Genomic DNA, 21121 nt, shown 5'->3' with positions numbered 1-21121 from the left:
AATATAATACAAAACACTGCCAGTCATTTCCAGTTCAAACACACCAAAGAAAACAGGAACAGCAAAGCACATGCCGAAAGCTCAAAAAAGTGTGTGTATGTATATATGCATATATTCATATATCTGTATGTTTATGTATGTGTGTGTGTGTGTGTATATATATATATATATATATATATATATATATATATATATATACACATATATATATATATATATATATATATATATATATATATATATATATATATATACATATATATATATATATACATATATATATATATATATATATATATACATATATATATATATATATATATATATATATAAATATAAAAAGTTTTCAATCAATAGCTGATCAATAATTAAAACTCATGATAACCGATCTGAGAACAATCGTTTGTGAAAGATGTGATACACTATATTTTACTATAACACCATTTGTAAAAGGAAAAATGTTCAAGTCTTAACAACCAATAAGGCATGAAGGAGCTTTTAGATGCATAGAATATGTGACATGAGACAAATTGAACAGAAACAGATTGTCTGAAAGTAGGAAGTGGACTATGTTGGATCAGTGAGGACCCACAACTTTTCTTTAAAATACAAAGTCAAATATTGAGTTCACACAGCATGCCATGTTGCACCTCATCATCAACCTTCATATTCATCCATCTGCTGAAAAAGAAAACAGTCTGTCTACAGTGAAAGACCACAGTGACCATTTAAGCCTGGAGCTGAATCTGGGTGTCCCCTCTTCTCCCACAAAATACAATATCACAACACGCATAATCTTGATAACAAGCAATGATAATATACTGTGAATGCACAACTAATTCACTGTATGACCCAAATGAAGTGCAACACATTGTGACTTCTGGTAGCGGAGTTATCCACCCACTTAAAGCAGATATGTTTTACTAATATGTCTACAGGTTTCGGAAGCCCATTTCTGCAAAGAAAAACAAAGGAGGAAAAAAAGGGATTCATAAAAATGTAAATACTGATGGCAAGTCAAAACAATATCATTAACTCAAAACGGTTAAATAACAAGTACAAATACATCAGATAATGAGATACTGAAATAACATTTTGCGATAATGAGCAAAGTTAAAATTTTGAAAATCTTGACATTCACTTACTGTCTCACAAGTCAAATTTAGTGTAGTCCCCACATTTTAACTTTGAGTAGATTACATCTTTGGCATTCCTAACATTATCTCATTTTCCTTTTTCTGGCAGACTAAGTTTCAAATACTTCTGCAGCTATTTCAGTCACCTTGCACATTTCATTTTCCATGGACAGAACCATCAATGAAAGGTCTAAACAGCACCGGAGGAATCCATTTGAGCTATCTGAACTCATGGGGTCAGAGATATTCAGAGTGTTTGAGATGTTTTTCACATGTTAAAAGAAGCAGAATAATGAAATGATCAGACCTGAACTTTAATATAAAGCAATGCTAGCTCTAAAACAGTGAAGTCAACAGTTTGCATCACATTTCCGTGTAAATCCAACATATTGAAAATGTGTTTTTGTTCTGTATATATTCACTACAGATACACTCTGATGTGAATCTATACTGTACACGAACAGAAGTTGAACATATGTTGGACATGTCGGTATATTTTCTGCCATGACTTCTCTCGGCACATCACTCGGCACAAGCGGCAGCAGTAATGATGTAGCAGCAGTGAGGCACGGCTCAGTGTCAGCTCCTATGATGATCATCACAGCAGAATGTAAAGTAGGCAGCACAGCTAACTGCGAACAGCATGTCTTCATCATCATCACCATTGTCCAACCACAGTCACATGGCATGAAAACAAATGTCCACTTCCTCTTCTGTCCTTGTTCATCCCTGGTGGACCATGGAGAGCGCTGTCATCCACTCTGCGGCCCTGCTGAACGGTGATGTCTCAGCTCATGTTTGGCTACTCATCATCCCACGTTTGCTGTAGCAAGAAGTTAGCAGCCAGATTCTCGTTCTTCTCACAGGCGAAGTAAGCCTGGATGACTAAGCCTTCAGGGAAGCCCAGCGCTTTTAACTGGAACACAACACACAAGTTTACGTTATACACACACCAGGACAGCTGTGTGTGAGACAGGTAATGGGATAAAGGGAGGGATAAAGAAATACAGCACATTTTTAAAGGTTAACCCAATCCAAAGGCGCTAGCTTGAGTGCTACATCATCGTCTGTACATAGACTCCATACTTTAGGGTTATGAAATACAGATATACAAATACTCAACTTCACGAACAAACTGAGTTACGAAGAATGTTACTGCTTCTAGCCCTGTAAATCTGTCCTTTCATGTTTGAGGGTTTGCATTATTATGAGATCAGGGATGATGAAGTTAGTCACAGTAGGGGGTGCTGAGGGGTCATAGTTAATAGTGTGCCATATTAGTGTGGTTATTATAACCAATTACAATGATTTGAGAATATTGTACACTTTAGCAGACATAAACTCCAAAACCAACACACTTAAGGTTCAAAGCAGCCACAGCAGCCGGGTTCAGACAGGACGCCGAAGCACCGCGATTAGCTGCGAAGCGCCGAGGAGCGGAGCCATTTTTGTTTCGGCGCCCATGGTAACCAATTGTGTCGTTCACATAGGAAGCGCCACAGCGCTCTGCTCGTTTCGGCGTCTGGTCTATTTTTTTGGTGTGCCGCGGCCGAATGTGTCAAGTCGGGCAGGAAGTCAAACAAAGCAACGAGAGAATCCGGTCAATTTTCAAAATAAAACAAATTTCAAAATAAAACTATTTTCGATAATTAAACACCCCGATTGACAGAAAACTACTCATTACTATGAAGTGGACATACATTTACAGTTGTCAGGAAAACATGGCGTTGTAATTTTATGTGGTTATTTACTTTTGCTATGGTGAAAAAACAGCTCCAAGTGCAGATTCTCTCGCTGTTGCTTTGTTTGACTTCCTGCCCAGCTTGACACATTCGGATGCGGCACGCGAAAAAAATAGACCAGACGCCGAAACGATCGCTGCACGGCGCGCGCTGGCAACGGAGCAGAGCGCCACGACGCTACCTATGTGAAGGACACCATTGGTTAACGTGGGTGCCGAATCGAAAATGGCTCCGCTCCTCGGCACTTCGCAGCTAATCGCGGCGCTTCGGCGTCCTGTCTGAACCTGGCGTTACCTGCCAACATTTAGCAGCTGTTTGAACACACTGTTTACATTGATTTCACCATTTACACTCAATTTATGAAAGAAGAAACATTTTATTGACACTAAACATGTCAAATTTTACAAATACACTAAACAGCAACCAATATAGGCTACTTCTTTGTCCCAAGGGAGAAAGTCCCCAGACTCCCTTAAAAATATGTCTCAATTTAGTGAGTTGTTGAGTTAGGAGACACTTTATAAACTTTGTGAAACGCTGTCTCTGACTAATTCTTACTTGGCCTTCTTGTAAATTCAGCAAATGTTCTACATGAACTTTCTGTCTTTGTGTAGAAACATCGTGTCTGTCTGTCCCAGTGATGGACGGGTTTATTTCATATAGAGCAGGAAGTGACATCTGATGACAGGTGGTCACTCAGACACAGGTTGATGTCAGCTGTGAACTGACGGACTGAGAGCTGAACACTGTGATCAGATCACCAGACACGTTAATGACAGATATGAGTGAGGATACATTTGATAGAGGAGAAGAGCGTATCTGCTCGTTTGTCAATGTTAACGGAGATCCAGTCAGCAGTATAGTTCACACACATCACTGATAAGGCAGAGAACTCTAGAGTAACATTAGTCTTCATGATTAAAAACTGTTTTATATCATGTGGAAATGACATGTGGATCATGTTTATCATATTGTCACGCTGCTCTCTTGTTTGTCCACGAGTACTCCCTCTCTCCCCCCAGCTGCGAGTCTGCGTCACACTTTTTATTTTTCCAATTGATGTTTTTTTTAATGCCTCAGTGCTGAGTACAGCCCATCGTGCATCCATGTATAAGATTGTCTCATTATGGATAAATAAGAAGACTTAAGGCATGATTTGGATGGGCAGAGAGCAACATCTTTGTGCTCAGATGGTTTGGTGAAAAGAACAATAAATCTTCTACTATAGGTTTCTATACTGATTATTAATTATTAAGTTAACAGCATGCAAGTCAATTTTTACCATCTTTTGATCATAGTGCAAGTTGTGCAATTACCCAGACATCAAGACACTGAATGAGACTTAATACAGACAGTGGCAACTGACCCTCTCAATAGCCTCCTTCTCCTGTGGGGTGACCTGGATGTAGTTGGTGTGTGGGGACCCCTGGGCCTCGGCCCCTTGCCCTCCAGTGTCTCCACCTCGTGGCTCATTCAGCATCTGCACAAAGCGCTCCTGGTGCTGCGTGATTTGCTTTAAGTAATACAAACAACAATATGAATACTTCCATACATGTAACATACTGGTTCCCATTCCCCAGCAAAATGACAAGTAGCAAGTGATTACGATTACAATTCAACTATCCATTCAGACAGTATACAGTAGACATGGTGAACATGACTGTGTCACGTGTATTTGGTCAGACTTGTAGCACTACTACATCATTCACAGTCTCAAATATGTTTGAAATGTATATTTAGTGGTTATGTATTTGTATTAAATCGCCATATTATGTAGAATATCACGCTCTTGTGTAGTGCTGATGCTTTCATAACAGCATTTTTCAGTGGATTCAAATGTCTTCCACTGCTACAGGGTGGGATTAAGGGGGATGAGATACTCTTCTTGTACATTTGTATCACATTGTGTTGAGTAGTTTTGTGTGGTGGCACGTGGGTTGTATATGCTATATTGATTTCTCATTCATGATTGTGCTGCAGTTAATAGGAAAATAAGCAAAAGTGATCCAAAAAGCGCTTTCAATTTCAAAGTGTTGAGACAGTCTCTTTAAAAATATTTCTTTATCCAGGGATCAGACTTTGTTCCCTTTCGGCACTGTTAACAGTCTTTTGAATAATCTTCCTAACAGAAGAACAGAAACCCATGGCAGTGTGATGAGCACGCTGGTGTGGTACCTGCAGCAGCTGTGGGTTGTCTCTGCCCAGCTGCTGCAGCAGAGCTGGGAGGAGGGATGGGTTCTGCTGGATGATCTGTCTCATCTGCTGGAACTGAGGCTGGTTCCTCAGGAACTCCAGAGGGTTCCCTGTAGAGACAGAGCCTCCACCCGCAGAGGGAGGCTGGCTGCCAGACACTGGCCCTGCTGGGGAGGGGACAGGATAGGCTGCTTACTATTGCTGTTGTTCAGTGTGTTCGAGTACATTTTTAGGGAGATGGTTTATAGACAGAATGGGAGGTCTCTTTGCAGATAGTTCAGTGAATTTAACCTCACCTGAAAAATCTGTTAAAACCACATAAAAATCCACTATTGCCCTATCTGTCCTGTTCACCTACAACGGGGAAGTGTCCAACACATTCAGTTTTTGTCATGCAGCATGTCACCCCGGTGTGACAGGGATTTTCATTCCCATGACAACAGGGCTACCTGCTTGAAGGTGTGTCTTAAGTGATGACACACTTGTCTAGTGTCGTGATCAACGGAGTGGCTGTAAAAACTCTTCCTCCCTGCAGTATTATTGAAGAATAGCTGCTAACAAAGCTCTGCTAAATTGGTTCTAAACAGGTTTCATTTCCTATAGATACTTCAAAATAAAAGTCACCCTTTATTTAGTAATTTAAAAGCTTTTATTATGAAGCAGCATTACAGGATATGTTAGGTTTTCACCAGCAGTAACTTAACACGTGACTTAACACGGTGGAGCAAAACACAGAAGATAGCTGAGAGTACGAACAGGGACGCAGGAGAGAAACTGAACTTCAAACCACAGAGTTTCAGTGAGAAAATGACAGAGCTGAACACACAGACACTTTTAAGAGCGTCTTTCTCTCTGGTCTCCTGCACAGACATGAGCAATTGCAACACACTCTTGTCTGAGGGGGAGACGGGGGTCCGACACATGGTGGCCGCGGTCGCTAGACGTCACTGCAGCTCCCATGGAGGCGGGGCAGGAATATCCAGCGAGGGTAGATCTCCAGCGTGGTTTGGCACAAGTTGCTTAAACTAGCAATGGTAACGCAAATCAGCGCGGCACGGTTTGACTCAGCGCGGCCAAAAGTGACGATGGAAAAGCCCCATTAGTTCCTGTGGTGGAAACAGTTCCTAAAAATGATTCCAGTGGTGGAAATGAACAATAAAACCTGAAAATAAGCCTAAGTCCAGTGAGTGAAAACTGCAAATAATAGCACAAATATATGTAATAAAAGTGTGCTCTTACTGTTTGAGGCTGTGGGGGGCTGCCGTGGTTGCTGTGCAGTCTGGGTGGGGGGGTTGGATGGAGCGCTGTGTCTACCAGTCTCCTGAGGTGGAAGATCACTGGCCTCTGCAGGAATACCCTGCAGTACAGAAACAGTTAGTGCACCATGTAGAATACAGTGGCAGGCAGGGCTGACATATGGCACAGAGGCTTGTTAGATCCTCACCATGAGTAGATACTCCACTGCTCGGTCTGGGTTGTTATAACTGGCTCTGAGTGCAGCAACGACCTGCTCCCGCTCATAACCCATTGACATAATCTCTGACACCAGGTTCTCATAGGCTGGACCTGTCACTGTGGAGACAACAAGAGAGGGAGAACATGAGGAGGTTGTTTATGCATGTTTATAGCATCGTCACTACAAGTCTTAGACATGTCACAGAGGCCCTGTTCAGACTAGATATAAATATCCGTCCTGAGTGATCCGATCACGTTGACAGCTCGAAGCCCGTCAGTTCACACCTGACATTCTAATGCATCTCCACAAGCATTTCCAGTGACCATCTGTGATCAGATGTCACTTCCTGCTCTATGTGTGTAAAAAACCCGTCCACCACAGGGACAGACAGACACGATGTTTCTATACAAAGATAGAAAGAAGTTCATGTAGAACATTTGCTGAATTTACAAGAAGGCCCAAATAAGTAAGAAGTAGTCAGAGACAGCGTTTCACAAAGTTTATAAAGTTTTTCCTAACTCAACAACTCACTAAATTGAGACATTTGTTAAGGGAGTCTGGGGACTTTCTCCCCGGGGACAAGAAGTAGCCTATATTGGTTACTGTTTAGTGTATTTGTAAAATTTGACATGTTAAGCATCAATAAAATGTTTCTTCTTTCGTAAATTGAGTGTTAACGGTGAAATCAGTGTAAACAGTAGTGCCATGCACACTGCCCTTTCAGTGCAGGAGTCATGCATCGATACTCTGCCCCGCCGTTTGTGTGAAAGTTACAGATGTGGAGAGCGGGGACAATTTCACTCCGGCTCTGACCAGGGGTAGATCAGGGGTGTGATGGTCTGATGGTATTCACAGTCTGACAGCTAAACAGATCCTTCACTCATCAAATAAAAGAGAAATGTCCACTTCAACCCACACTTTCTACTTTATCGACGGTGATATGTTGTGGTTTCTTTCTTGTGACAAATGTATTTATTGTAAGTCGCTTTGGACAAAAGCGTCTGCTAAATGCCCTAAATGTAAATGTAAATGTAAATGTACGGCTCCCGCTGTTGAGTGGCGGTGATTATGTGACTAATTCAAAGCAACAAACTTTAACTCACCATGTCTCTGGTAACTTGTATTGAAAAAAATCACCACGACGGTGAGCCCTCCTGACTGAGACTTCAGTGAACTTTCCCCCAGAAAATAGTACCCTCCCCATGAGTGAGAGAGTCAGACAGCGTCCTGTTTACTGATGGTGATTATGTAATAATGTAATTTAGAGAGAAAAAACAATAACAATAACAGCATACATATATTTATAAACAGTCATTGGATACATGTTTAGATTAACAGGTGGAAACGCGTTGAAAAAACCCACACGTGTCAACGTCATGATGTGTACCATCACGCCTCTTTTGGATCTGCAGCGCTGGCGTGCAGTATGAATTGACACACTGGAGCAGCTTTACACCGCGGCTGCATGGCTCAGTGTGAACAAACAAAGGCGGGGTAAAGGCGAGCCTTCAATGCGGCGATGACGCGGAGTCTCTGTGTGAAAAGGGCTAGTGTGTTCAAACAGCTGCTAAATGTTGGTAGGTAAGACTTTAGCACTTTAGACACAGAAGAAGACAGGCTGGAGCAGCCATGCTGCCACAAACTGACACTTTTTACAAGGAAACTAACAACTTCATGTTTTCATTTAATGCTGAATTTACAAGAAGGCACCGATGATTTAGAATCTGTTGTAGCCGTTTGATAATTAGGGCCCGAGCACGAATCTCGTGCGAGGACCTATTTTATCTGTAAGGATTATTTATTAGGGCCCGAGCAGGGAACCTGCAAGGACCCTATTGTTTTTGTGGTGAGCATTTTTTGTCCCAAATGATTGCATTTTTCACTGCCTGAACATACCCCAAAACTCACCAAACTTGGAATATATGTCACATCTGCCGGAAAATTTTATAATCTGTTGTCATTGTGAATTTCCATCACTAGGTGGCGCTGTAATCAAGGAAAGTGCCTTTTGCCTTATAACTCCCACATACTTTGTCGCACATTCAAAAACCTTATATCCATGCCTTCAGTGAATTCTGCTGAATCTCGTGATATAGGCCACGCCCATATCCTCCTACCGTTTTTTTTCGCTAGCTCGCAAAATGACGCAAACCTACTTTTTCCAACTCCTCCCAGGCAATCTCACCAATTTCCACGAAACTTTGCACACAGCATCTGTGGACCCTCCTGACAAAAAGTTATTAAAAGAATTTTGATATTCCAAAGAATACTCAACCTATTAAATGACAACTTCCTGCACATTTCCTTCAAAACAGGAAGTCTTGCATATCTCCGCAATGGTTCATCCGAATGACATGAAACTCAGGATAGTACTTCCGCATGAGCCCCTAAGGCTCTGTGGACAATCTTGCCTGATGACCACTAGGTGGCGCTCTTTAACTTGAAGTATTTTATATCTCCACATCGGTTGGTCGGATTAACACAAAACTTGGTACACTCATTGCCAATGCCCTCCTCAGGACACCTCTTGAAGCTTTTACCGATTCGCCACTAGGTGGCGCTCTGGTGCCAGTTTCATTAGGGCCCCAGCAGATAACCTGCGATGTCCCTATTGTTGAAAAAACCATATATCCACACGTTCCCTGAATTCTGTTGAATCTACTGATATAGTCCACGCAAATTTGCGGCCTAGGTTTTTTTTCCACAAATTCGCAAAATTTCCAAAACCTACTTTTTCAAACTCCTCCCAGGCAATTTCAACCGATTTGCACCAAACTTTGCAAACAGCATCTGTGGACCCTTCTCACAAAAAGTTATTAAAAGAATTTTGATATTCCAAACAATACTCAAGTTATTAAATAACAACTCCCTGCACATTTCGTTACAAACAGGAAGTCTTGCATATCTCCACATTGCTTTGACCGAATGACATGAAACTCAGGATACTACTTCCCCATGAGCCCCTCAGGCCCTGTGCAAAATCTTTGCGGATGACCACTAGGTGGCGCTCTTTAAATTGAAGCATTTTGTATCTCACATCGGTTGCTCAGATTAACACAAAACTTGGTACATTCATTGCCAGTGCCCTTCTGAGGATAGCTGACGAATATGTTACCGATCCGACACTAGGTGGTGCTCTGGTGGCAGTTTCATCTTAGATTTGGCACTGTGCCCACACCATAACACTTATGGATATCAAATTGATAGGGGTGGTATAGACTGGCCCCTGTAACTCACACACCAAAAATGACCACCAGGTGGCGCTATTATCAACACAAAACCGTTTTTGCCTTATAACTCCCACATAACATGGTGCACATTGTTAAATCTTATATATACGTGTTCCCTACATTCAGCTGAATTTTGTGATGTAGGCCACGCCCACTTTCGCAGTACATTTCAATTTGCACATTCCGGAATGTCGCAAACGTACTTTTTCGAACTCCTCACACGCAATTTCTCCAATTTGCACCAAACTTTGCACACAGCATCTGTGGACCCTCCTGACAAAAACTTATTAAAAGAATTGTGATTGTCCAAAGAACGCCCAAAATATACAACAACAATTTCCTGCACATTGTGCTCGAACAGACAGTCTTCCATATCTTCATGAAATACGCTCGCATTAACACTAAAGTTTTTCTAATTATGTCCCATGGCCCAATGATGGTTTGTGAAAAATTTGGTGCAAATCAGCCAGTAGGGGGCGCTTTTTTTGCTAAATGACGAAAGAACAGCTTGCCTGCCTTCACTTTTGATTCCTCAGCGGAAGTTGTTGCATGAACAAGCCCCGACAGCAGCATGTAGCGACAGCAGCATGTAGCGACAGCAGCACGCCGCGACATCAGCACGCCCCGACGCGCGTGGACTGCGAGGGCCCGTTCATCGCTGCTTGCAGCTTTAATTATTATTATTATTATTATTATTATTATTTTTTGTCCTTCCCCAAGATCGCATATTTGGCAGCCTGAACATGATTAGAGACGGGTAGACAGAGTTGTTGGAGAGAGATCAGTGTGATGCAGTGAGGCAGAGTCTGTGACAGCAGACTGTAATCCAGTGTGACCAATCAAAATAGGTAATAGGACTTGATCTGGATGGGTGACAACAGCTGACTCCAGTGCTTGTGTATAATGTTTGTGTGTTGCAGGGGGCACTCCTGACAACTTTCTATGACTCTGTGGTGGCATCAGCCATTTTCTATGGAGTAGTCTACTGGAGCAGCAGCATCTCGGCAGCAGGCAGGAGGAGACTTGATAAACTTATCAAGAAGGCCAGCTCCATCCTGGAATGCCCTCTTGACCCATCGCTGCTGGTGAAGGAGTCCCACCCCCTGCAGGTCACTTTCATAGCACTGGGCAGCTCCTTCAGCGATAGACTGATACACCCCAAGTGTGTGAAAGAGAGGTATTGCAGGTCCTTCCTCCCTGCTGTTGTTAGACTGTACAACCAGCACTGCTCCCAGTAGACCTCACATGTGCACTATGACAATTTTTAATACCCATATTTATTATTTGTAAATAAAAATACCACACTGTTTATAATTACACTGTTCATATTGTAAATATGATGTATACACGAGTCAATTCTATTTCTTATCTTGTTATTATATTGTTCATTTTTTACTTTTTATTATCGTTTATTGTAATTACTGTCCTTTTTTTACTCCCCATTTGCGGGACAAATAAAGGAATTCTGATTCTGATTCTGTTCTTGTATGCCTGTTGCATAGTTTGCATCAAAATCAATCAACTAGGTACTGAGGATTCAAGGGAATAGCATGTGTACCCAGTACATTGGTATTTTTTCATTTATGACAGAGGTAAGAAAAGTCACAGATGTATTACCCAGTATTGATGCTGCTTCTTCGAGGAGACCCAGTTCATCAACAAGGCTTTGAGAGAAGAGAACAAACACATGAGTCAATACACAGTCCAAATCCCAAACAACTGCAGTGAGACATCCAGAGAAACAGGACATCAAGTCTACTGTACCCAGCTCTGCCAGGCTGTACTATGCACAGTGGTGTTTTTGAGCTAATGCTAATATCAGAATGCTAACATGCTCACTGTGACAATTCCAACAACAACTACTGATGACAGAGCTGAAGGAAAAGTAAAGGGATCAGCAAAGTTATGAAAACTTATCCTGAGCTTAATAAACCATTAATATACCTGTAAGTCTTCAAATACTTGTTGACACATTTCAGTCTGGACCAAAGTGTCGGACCAGCCAGCAAACAGACCAACATCCATCCCTACAGCCATGCCACCTTCTTGCTATGAGGGCAAAAGTCTCATTATTGAACTAAGTTACATTGTTTCATGATCAAGCTGCAGAAGCATGCTTACAGGAAACATGCATATTTAACTCCTAACTCGTCCTGTTAAAGACACACAGTAAGTGTCCAACCTGGCAGCAGAGGAGTGGACTGGTGCAGTGGCAGATGGCTGACTCTCTGGGTCTTCCCTTGGCTTCTCTTCTGGCTGGGCAGCAGGGGTGGGGCAGTCTGCATGGGCAGAGGCCGAGGCTGTCTGAGCAGCTTCAAGAACAGGAGCCGGGGGCGAGGCTGGAGTGGTAGTTGTGGCCGAGGCTGGAGCTGAGTCTGGGACTGTGTCTGAGTCCAGAACTGCTGTTGCTTCAACAGAAGCAGACAGGCTGTTTTCAGGGGCTGGGGGCGGGGACTCAGAGGGAGGCACTGACTGTGGGGCAGGTGTGGGTTCAGACACTGTATGTGTCGGTGTGGAGGGCACTTGTGTTGGGCCTGGGGTCAAGTGTGGAGCTGGAGCTGGAGCTGGTTGGGGAGTTGGCTGAGGGGCAGCTTGTGGAGGAGGGGCTGGTTTGGGCTAGAAAGACAAATTAATGAAATGGGTTACAATTACCCGGACTGTGCAGCCCTACATGTAAATTCAGTACATGCATTTCTTCAGCACTAATTCCATCAGTACAGTGCTGTCACGGTCACAGGTTAGTCACTCTGCCGGGGCTGGAGAGTGGAGATATCGACACACGATAATAGTGCGACTCTTTTGCTGCGGCCATAATGCACAATGAGTGACATCCCTCAACCCTGAGTAGGAATAGGTATAAACAAAAGGATCTTCATTTGAATGAATGGACATTGATTCAGATAATCTGAAGATCAATATTTACCTTTTCCTGCATCTGTCATGTCATTAAAAACTATGCTGAGAGTGTTTTGGTGTTACTTACAGGCGAGCTGCTTCTTTACTCTGCTGGCTATCAGTGTTGGAGTTTCACACACTCACCACAGGGACAGGGGCTCTTCTCATTTCTCTAGTTTTTGTCTCCTCATCTCAGCCAGAATATACAAACCATGGTGGAGGAGGGCTCTACTAATGTGTTCCTTCATTCCATTTTCATAACGCGTACAACTAATTTTAAATGATCAAATACAGAATCAAACTTTCTGTCCTTCACTGTATGTGAAGCACCTCGTAAGGCACTGTTCTAACCACATGCCTTCATGACATTTCACCTTGACTTTATATATGTCACATTATGCCACCTTGTGAATTGCATTAAAGTAAACGTACAAAGTTGTCATGAACACTGTTCTGCTTGTCTGACAGAGATGTTAAATATGGCAGCAGACTATGATAAAATAATGGACAGATGATGCAGCCGTGACGTCTCATTTTGTTAAATGCCTGTTGCCTCAACTCCTCTCTCCTCGGGCCTCCTCCTCCACTCACATCTCATGTGGGAGAAGATGTAAGGCGAAGAGGTGAGGAAAGGAGTTGAGGAGGTACGAACTGAGAAATGAGAAAAGGGGATGGACTTCATGGTGCATTCAAGTTAGTGTTTCCCATTTGCAACATAGGTGATGTCAAGCAAACAATTACAAGCTGTAACTTGAACATTTCCAGAAGCCAATAAAAAATAGGCTTAGTAGGCATCAGAGAGATAGAAAACCCTGATGTCAACACAGTCTAATTACCCACTGATGAAATATAACCACTGAATGCGATATTACAGCCAGTGAAAAGTGTGAACAGCATGGATCTTCTGACCTCTGACTTCTGATCTTCTTTTCAAAAAATTATAAATGATGGAGTAATATAACATCTGATTTTTTTATATGTATGCAATGAATATCAACACTTTCATAAACTAAAGTTTCAAGAATATAAAAAAATCCTTCTTGGGAAAATCTACAATAATAATGTGTGTTTTTCAGCTCCGAAGCTATACTTAATATCTGTGGCACCAAATAGGACAAAATAACTTCTGGATGTGACAGAACTACATTAATACTACACAGAACAGACATTTGGTTGCATTAAAGTAAAAACTAATGCAGATTACATTTTCTTTAAAATTATAGATTCTTCGTTCTGGTAAAAAAATTACTTCCTGTTATTAATTTGATTATTGTAACCATTTAGCAACAACTATTTAAATGAATGAATGTTACCAAGTTTCTTCAGGCTCTCTTGGATGTTGAGGACAAATTTCAACCCAATTCAGTGAAAAGTAAGCGACTGCTGAGGTTAGGAAACATATCAGGAATCACTAAAATGCAGAAATTTAGCTCTGAGAGCCAAACTTTAGAAATTCATGATTTAAAAAGTATTTGGAGTACAGCTATTAGGATTTGACAAGGTCCCATGAATTTAATTGAAGTTTTTAAAAAAAATACATGACATGAACTGGGAGGCCCTAGGCAAGTTGGCATCAGGGCAAGAGGGGTAGGAAGAAGGAAAGGGGCCCCTGGCCCACATCAGTTTTTAAACATGGATCTCTGTATTACCGGTTTCATACTTTCCGGGATACTCTAAATTCAAGTTGAGATCAAAGATTAACAACAAGATGAAACCATTTTAGAAAGTTGCAGCAGTGTGAACTGCCCCGTCTCAACTCGACTCAAGCCATGTGAGTGTCTCCTGCGACTGAGCTTGTCAAGTCGGTCAGCGGCAGGTTTTAGAAGGTAAGGCACATCACCTGTTTCACCAGCCAATCAGCGCCTCATAGCTAAGTCAGCTGGTTATGTCAGTTACACCCGTCAGTTGGTTGAAATGACAGTTTTGGACAGTGAGAATTGGATCACCTCATTTGTTTGAGGAACAGACATGTCTGAATGACACAAACCTTCAAATTTGAATTTTCTGCTAAAACAGTCGTTCTCAAAATGTTTCTACATGCCCCCCTTCTGCGAATAGCAGTATTTTCAAGCCCCCCCTGTAGGATTGTTGCTGTTGGTAGCCTGATCTAATTAAATCCTTAACAAAGACTTCTTGTCCTTTTGTCCAGCCCAAAGCTCCCCTACATCTGTCTTCTCAGTCTTTAAAGCTGCAGTTCTTTGTATCTTATTAGTTTGTTATTTTCTTCGATAGTTTCCTTTAATGGAGACACCGCTTTCTTAACATGTTTGTTAAAATTCCTCAGCTCTGTATTCTCTTTACGCATTGCCTCCGTCTTCATTTGACATTTTCTGGTCAGTGCATTTGGTAAAGGCAGTGGCCCCTTTTTGTTTCTTTTTCTTGTGCTTCCATTACATTTATCATTTGTCTTGCTTTATCTGTTTCTGCAACAACTTTTTTCTAAGTTCCCCATGACCTTGTTTTTCTCCTCCTCCAACTCAGGATACTGTTTATCCTTTAATTCGACCCTTTGCCTCCAGCACAGTTATTTTTCTGAATCTGAATTCATTTTTGAAAAAAGTGAGTGTCAAAATGGAAAAGTAAATGGTGCTACCTAGAAGTTAGATGTGTTGACTCTAACACAATTTCCTTGATTCTGATTATGTAGTGTCTGCTATGTAAGCACTGTTGAAATGTTTTATAAGCTTGTCCACAAAATCAAAACATTTGGGTGAGGTGAGCCGCATGTGGAGGAGGTTTGTTTTAACGAAATAGCATAGAAACCATCCAAACCAACATGGTACTGCAGCTTTACAAGCTTGTAAGTTTGTAATACCAGGGCTGATACCAGACATCTCTCTCCATGTTCACAGATGGCATTGTTCTCTCACACAGATTAAACTAAAATAAAAAGAAATGCTAAAACACAGTATAGGTCGACATGTGGCAGCCGTTCATATACCTTGGTTGCCTGCACAGGTAAAGTCTATGTGGGAAACACCATGTCATGTGTATGTGAGAAGAGCGAGAGAGAGAGTCAGCCCCAAAAATTGAAAATCACGATGTGGCGGCCAACACTGCAACAGCTTATCCTCTTCTGACAAGGTTTGTAATGTTGCAGTGCCTCACAGTCCTGCCGCACATCACATACAGCACTTCTGCTGTTCCGACACTGAAACAACTCCACACATGAGCCACCATCAATATCAGTTTGTCAGGAGCCCCTTACACATTTATAGAGTCGCAGTTAACATATGACTACGACAGGTGGAAGGAGACATTATCTATATCAAGATGGTATTATTTAGACTAGATCCTGCTGACAGCTGAGTTTATTTCTACTGTGATGAATGGAAAATAAAACAAATAAAAAACTAATTAAATCCCAATTCTGAGAACAAAACACTGGCACATCTACGGCTGCCTCCTGAAAATTGATGAGCCAGTCAGAGTAAAGAGACATATATAAAACATAGAAGCTTATGAAAATGCACAGGGATAACAACTCAATGAGGAATTATATAAAAAGAGAACCATAAACATACTTTTATATTAGCTGCTGCTTTAGATAAATAAAATCTAACTGACAACATGTGATGGTGGTTAGCTGATGACTCAAGCTGCAATTATGGGGGCACCAAATCCTAATCTGGCCCAGGGCCCCAAAATGTGCTGACAGCGGTGTCTGCAGCCGACAGGAGAGGCGCTCCGTGGTGCACAGGGATTTATAACTGAACTATGAGCAGAGCGCACACTTTACTTTCTCTGACTGTGAGGAAATCTGAGAGACCTCTGAGAGAAGAGTCTGAGGCTGCAGGTAAAACATACTGATGTAGGCAGATAAAGAAGTTTATTGTGGCACTGAACTGAAGAAAGACAAATAGTTCAGATTCAACGGTTAAAATCCTGTCAAATCATCCTGATACACTTGGCTTCACAATTCAAATAAACTAAACAGTGGTTTATTTTATGGTTTCAACATGATGCATCTCCTGAACAGTGAAACATTATCTGTCATATTCATCATGAGAGAATACAGAATCTATCAGAGCTGATTATTCTTGACAGTGATCCAGTTAATTTATTCACTAATACCAAGTTTGTAGCTTTGATTGTTGAAACCTGCGCATGAAGGAAGTATCACAAGTTTCCTTTTATACTTATTTCAATGCGGAGTTGTTGTTCACAATACATCATCATCACAGATCAAATATGGTGCATCCCCTGAACACATGGATAGTGAGTTTATTGCATCTTTTCAGATTTTAATGTGTCAGAGACGCAGGACACGTGACTTTTTTTAAATGGAAATTAAAATTGTGATGCAAAATTGATCATTGTCACTAATCATGAATCATACTGCAGTACCTTTATTTATTATTGCAATGTGATGTTTTTCCCATGTGGTGTAGCCCTATGTGACAACATTCACTACTATGCTGCTCTGAGAACAAAGATTGTTGTCATTCACTGATTATTTCTACTTTTCACTTTTGTAGCAGTTGTTAAGCTAACGTCATAGAAACTCCACAAGAGTTTTGAGTTAAAAGCCTAGCGGGAGAGCGGCTGGAGGGTTTTCGATGTAAAACATCAATGGAGGAAGTGTTGGGTACCACGAACGAAAGCTCAACAGGGACCAGGGACAGAAAAGTAAAAGCAACTGGAAATGACTTGGAAATGAAAACAGCCTTTTAGTTCAGAGCAGCAGAGTGGTGGGTAGGACACAAGTCTTTATAAAATATAACAATCTGACGTGACACTAACCTTGGTAACCATGACAACCACAAAGTTTTTCTCATCAATTTTGTACTCCTTCAGCAGGGTGTCATCATTTAAGATTTTGCCTGCAACATTCAAGCAGAAACAACAAATGAGACTGAGATTAATGACAGATTTATGACCATCCTATGGACACTGGGTCAGAATCAGAATCAGAATCAAACATACAGACATGTCAGAGAAACATAGCTATTATCCTCCACAGTCATTTCTACTACTGTGATTTTGAAAACCTTTTTCTGTTCGACCTCTGAAAATTTCATATAAGGACTTGTATTTATCAGTGATTACAGCTTATGCTTAAGTGCTGCTTTGAATGGTATTTCTGTAAAACACAGTCACACTAACCCTAACCCAATGACAATAGATGTGACTCACACTCCTGTCCATGGAAATGTAGGTGTCGAGGTGACACCACCTAAAACCAGACCTTGGAATAATACTAACCTCCTATCACTAAGAAAACTTCATTTAGAAGATGAGTATTATCCTGCTGCTTCAGTGAGTATTCTCAAAGTGGCTTTGGTACTTTAAAACATGAGGTGTTCTGAGATTAGATAATAACTGAAGAGATGGGGGTCAAAGGTGGATGGTTGTTTTCCGGGCCATCCTGTCCAGATGGGCCATGATATGAGTGAACAGGACATTTCAGTGTGCGACTCTGTCACAGTTAGCATCTGGCTCACCTGCATAGATGAGTTTTTGTCCCGCAGCAGGAAATGCATCTTTTCCTCTGTCCTCTTCTATTTTCTCCTTCAGGGCTTTCACCTGAACAAACATCAACACATGAAACACCTGTATCACTGGGAAGTTACTGAAACGACTCCAAATGTTTCACTGTGTGACTGAGAATTACAGAGGCTCAGCATAAGACCTCACAGCTGCTCAAAGGTAAGTAGTGCAGGCGGGGCACATTGGGCAGGCCCCCAAATAATGTGATGGGTGGAATTTTTACTAAATTACTCTGGGAAATTAAGGTAATCATTTACACTTTTCTTTTGTTTAACTTGTTTGTAGTTTCCTGTATAACTGAGTATGGATCACAGAAAACACAGAATATATATTAATTAATGATGTGCGCTTGTGTTTCACATGAGGTTCTATCAGGTGAAATTCAACTTTACTGCCACAGCAGAGTGTTAAGTGACAGTACAACTACGTAGGTAGGAGTTTAGTATCGGAGCAGATAGTGCAGACTGATGTCAGGAACACAATAAATGAGCAGTGACAGAGAGAAGGGATGTGGTTCAGTATAAACTCCTCCATGTTACTGTACGATGAGAAAACGCTTTGATCTTTTCTCTATCAAACACTCTTTTATTTTCTCGATCCAGTTCACAGATGGGAGGTTTGAAATATTGCATCGTCATTCAGCCGACACAAGTCAAACACTTCAAGCTGAAGAAATATGAACACCATTTCCGGCGGGCGTTTTCAAATTAAACCTCCAATACGCTCATACGTCCTTTAACGGGCTGACGAATACATAGAAGAAAAGTCAAAACAATCGCCGGAATGCAGACTTTGTATATTTACTGGGGTTTTAGCAAATGCAAACATAACTTTGGTGTTTGCATTCATTTCACCCGTGGTATTAAGACAGCTTATAATTTACTTCAGGATGTGATGCTTTTACATTGAAGGGAAAGTTGCTCATTTCCGGTCACACACGAGCTAACTGTAGCTACGTTCACGTTACCTCACATGAACTCGGTCACTGTAGGATCCTGATCAAATGCTAACTTGTCTGGCCTTTATATTTGTCACATTGACGTAACGTTACTTTTTCAAATAAGACAAATAAGTTGCCTCTCCTTTCCCGCTGTGGGCAGCCATGTCTGAACATTAGCTAACAGTCCCAGCTGCTACAGTCTATGCCAGCCCTTCCGGCCTGACCGTGTTAACTTCAGCCCCGTTTACCTCACTCACCGTCAATTCTGCCTCTATTTCTATTTTAAAGGTCTGCTGTTGGAGGGTCTTCAGTGTTATCGTCAGCATCTTTCAACGCGCTGTCAGAGGGAGCCTCGGTCCGGATTCACTGTTTTCACGGTAGTTTCCTGACTGAAGCCGCTCTTTCTCGCACAGTATCTGTTTATGTGGGTCTGAACGTGTGTGTGACTCAGCTGTCTCAGTGCTGCGGAGCGGGCTAGGCAGCGGCGCCATCTACTGCTGGAGGCAGGGCACTGCATGGTGCCGCCTTCGTGTGCTGTCGGAAAGAAGCCCGACCATGTCAAGATGATTGGTGACTGTCCAAACAATGCATTAATAATACCTGAGGGCCAGTCATGAAAAAAACAAGCTAAAAATGCAACATTTAGTCAAGGCCAGGGGTTCTCAAACTAGGCCCAAATTTGAACCGTAGCCAAACAATAAAAGCAGAAAAAAACAGATGTATTAGATCAATAATGCTCCTCTAGAATTTAGAAATGTATCAAAAACCAACAAAAATAAAAGCAATAATCTGAGAGGGAACAGTCACTACCACAGACTGTAGAAATATTCAACCTGTGATCAAAGGAAGGAAGGAATCACAAGTCTGAAGGAATCACAAGTCTTTGTCCATTAAAGGGCTACTCCAGCAATTAAGTATTGGACTTTCAAAACATTGGAGGACTCACAAGAGATGATATTTAAGAAAAAAAAATGTCAAAATCAAATCAAATCAAATTTTATTTGTATAGCCCAAATTCACAAATCACAGTTTGCCTCAGAGGGCTTTACAATCTGTACAGAGACGACACCCTCTGTCCTTCGACCCTCGATTCGAGTGAGGAAAAACTTGCCCCAAAAAAGGCCCTTTTAACAGGGAAAAAATGCGGAAGAAACCTCAGGGAGAGCCACAGAGGAGGGATCCCTCTCCCAGGACGGACAGACGTGCAATAGATGTCGCATGTACAGAGCAGATCAACGAGATCACAATGTATTCAATTATAAGCGATGGTTGACAGGAGTGAAAGTACACAAAGATGTATTACAGCAATAATGATGAAATGCACATGGAAATGTGATTACTAGTGATAACAGTAGTAATGATCAATGGCAAGGATGGTATGTAGCAATGCAGTACGATAATAGTAGTGGAACGTATGTAACAGAGATGTGACTAATATACAGAGATGTGACTAAAATCAAAGCAGCAGAGGTACAAAACACATTTTCAAAAAAAGTTAGACCCTGTGTTCTGAGTCAATCATGATGCTATCACCTGTGAATGTACTAAACAGGTGTTTTTGGAGCATTTCTCAGTCTTTTGTTGATGAAGTCAAACATTAAATAAATTGTACTGTTTTCAACTGAGTGTATGTCAACATTATCACATTTTGTTTTGTTTATCCAACTTTTTAGGAATCAGAGTTGTATGAGTTGTCAGGGATATCCTGATATTTATTCGCTTGTATGGGTCCAAAAACACCAGATTCTTTTTTTAAATGATTTACACTTTTACTGCTTTTACAATATGAGCAAATATGCACATCATTTATTGAGCAAATCATGTGACATATTTATAACAGAAAAATACACAGGTTTCTATGTCATCCATAATTCAACCAATAGAGTCCTTCAATCAGATGGCATCACTATGACATCATCAGTATAATTTTTTCTAAGACATTTCAAAGCTCCTCCAGAGCCACATAATTAGGCAACAGACACAAATACACAAATAACACAAATAACTATACTCACCTTGGATTATGGCACTATCCTAGA

At 41.3% G+C, this 21121-nt stretch overlaps 1 protein-coding gene across 2 annotated transcripts; it reads right to left on the bottom strand.

The window, feature by feature from the left end:
• Positions 1-1429: 1429 nt before the first annotated feature.
• rad23ab (RAD23 homolog A, nucleotide excision repair protein b) lies at positions 1430-19581 on the bottom strand. 2 transcript variants are annotated; one of them, XM_084356173.1, is made up of 10 exons: positions 19340-19581; positions 18097-18178; positions 17396-17475; positions 11940-12373; positions 11375-11421; positions 6516-6643; positions 6311-6428; positions 5054-5235; positions 4245-4391; positions 1430-2052 (listed from the first exon to the last, which is right to left on the bottom strand). In XM_084356173.1, exons 1-10 carry the CDS (start codon positions 19406-19408, stop codon positions 1939-1941), a joined length of 1401 nt encoding a protein of 466 aa, XP_084212299.1. In that variant the 5' UTR covers positions 19409-19581; the 3' UTR covers positions 1430-1938. The 2 variants fall into 2 exon arrangements, with proteins under 2 accessions (XP_084212299.1, XP_084212298.1); XM_084356172.1 differs by having other exon boundaries at positions 5054-5238; positions 19340-19580.
• Positions 19582-21121: the final 1540 nt, after the last annotated feature.

The sequence above is a fragment of the Pagrus pagrus genome, assembly GCF_965226575.1.
Source record: "Pagrus pagrus genome assembly, chromosome: 6".
NCBI lineage: Eukaryota > Metazoa > Chordata > Actinopteri > Spariformes > Sparidae > Pagrus > Pagrus pagrus.
This window is presented reverse-complemented; position numbering and strand designations above follow the sequence as displayed.

What these genes read in the sequence shown, in the direction of transcription:
- rad23ab (XM_084356172.1), bottom strand. Translation starts at nt 19,408, where the DNA reads ATGCTGACGATAACACTGAAGACCCTCCAACAGCAGACCTTTAAAATA. An exon ending in ACAAAAACTCATCTATGCAG is followed by an intron (nt 17,476 to 18,096) that starts GTGAGCCAGATG and finishes TGAATGTTGCAG; the next exon opens with GCAAAATCTTAAATGATGAC. An exon ending in ACAACCCACAGCTGCTGCAG is followed by an intron (nt 4,392 to 5,053) that starts GTACCACACCAG and finishes TATTACTTAAAG; the next exon opens with CAAATCACGCAGCACCAGGA.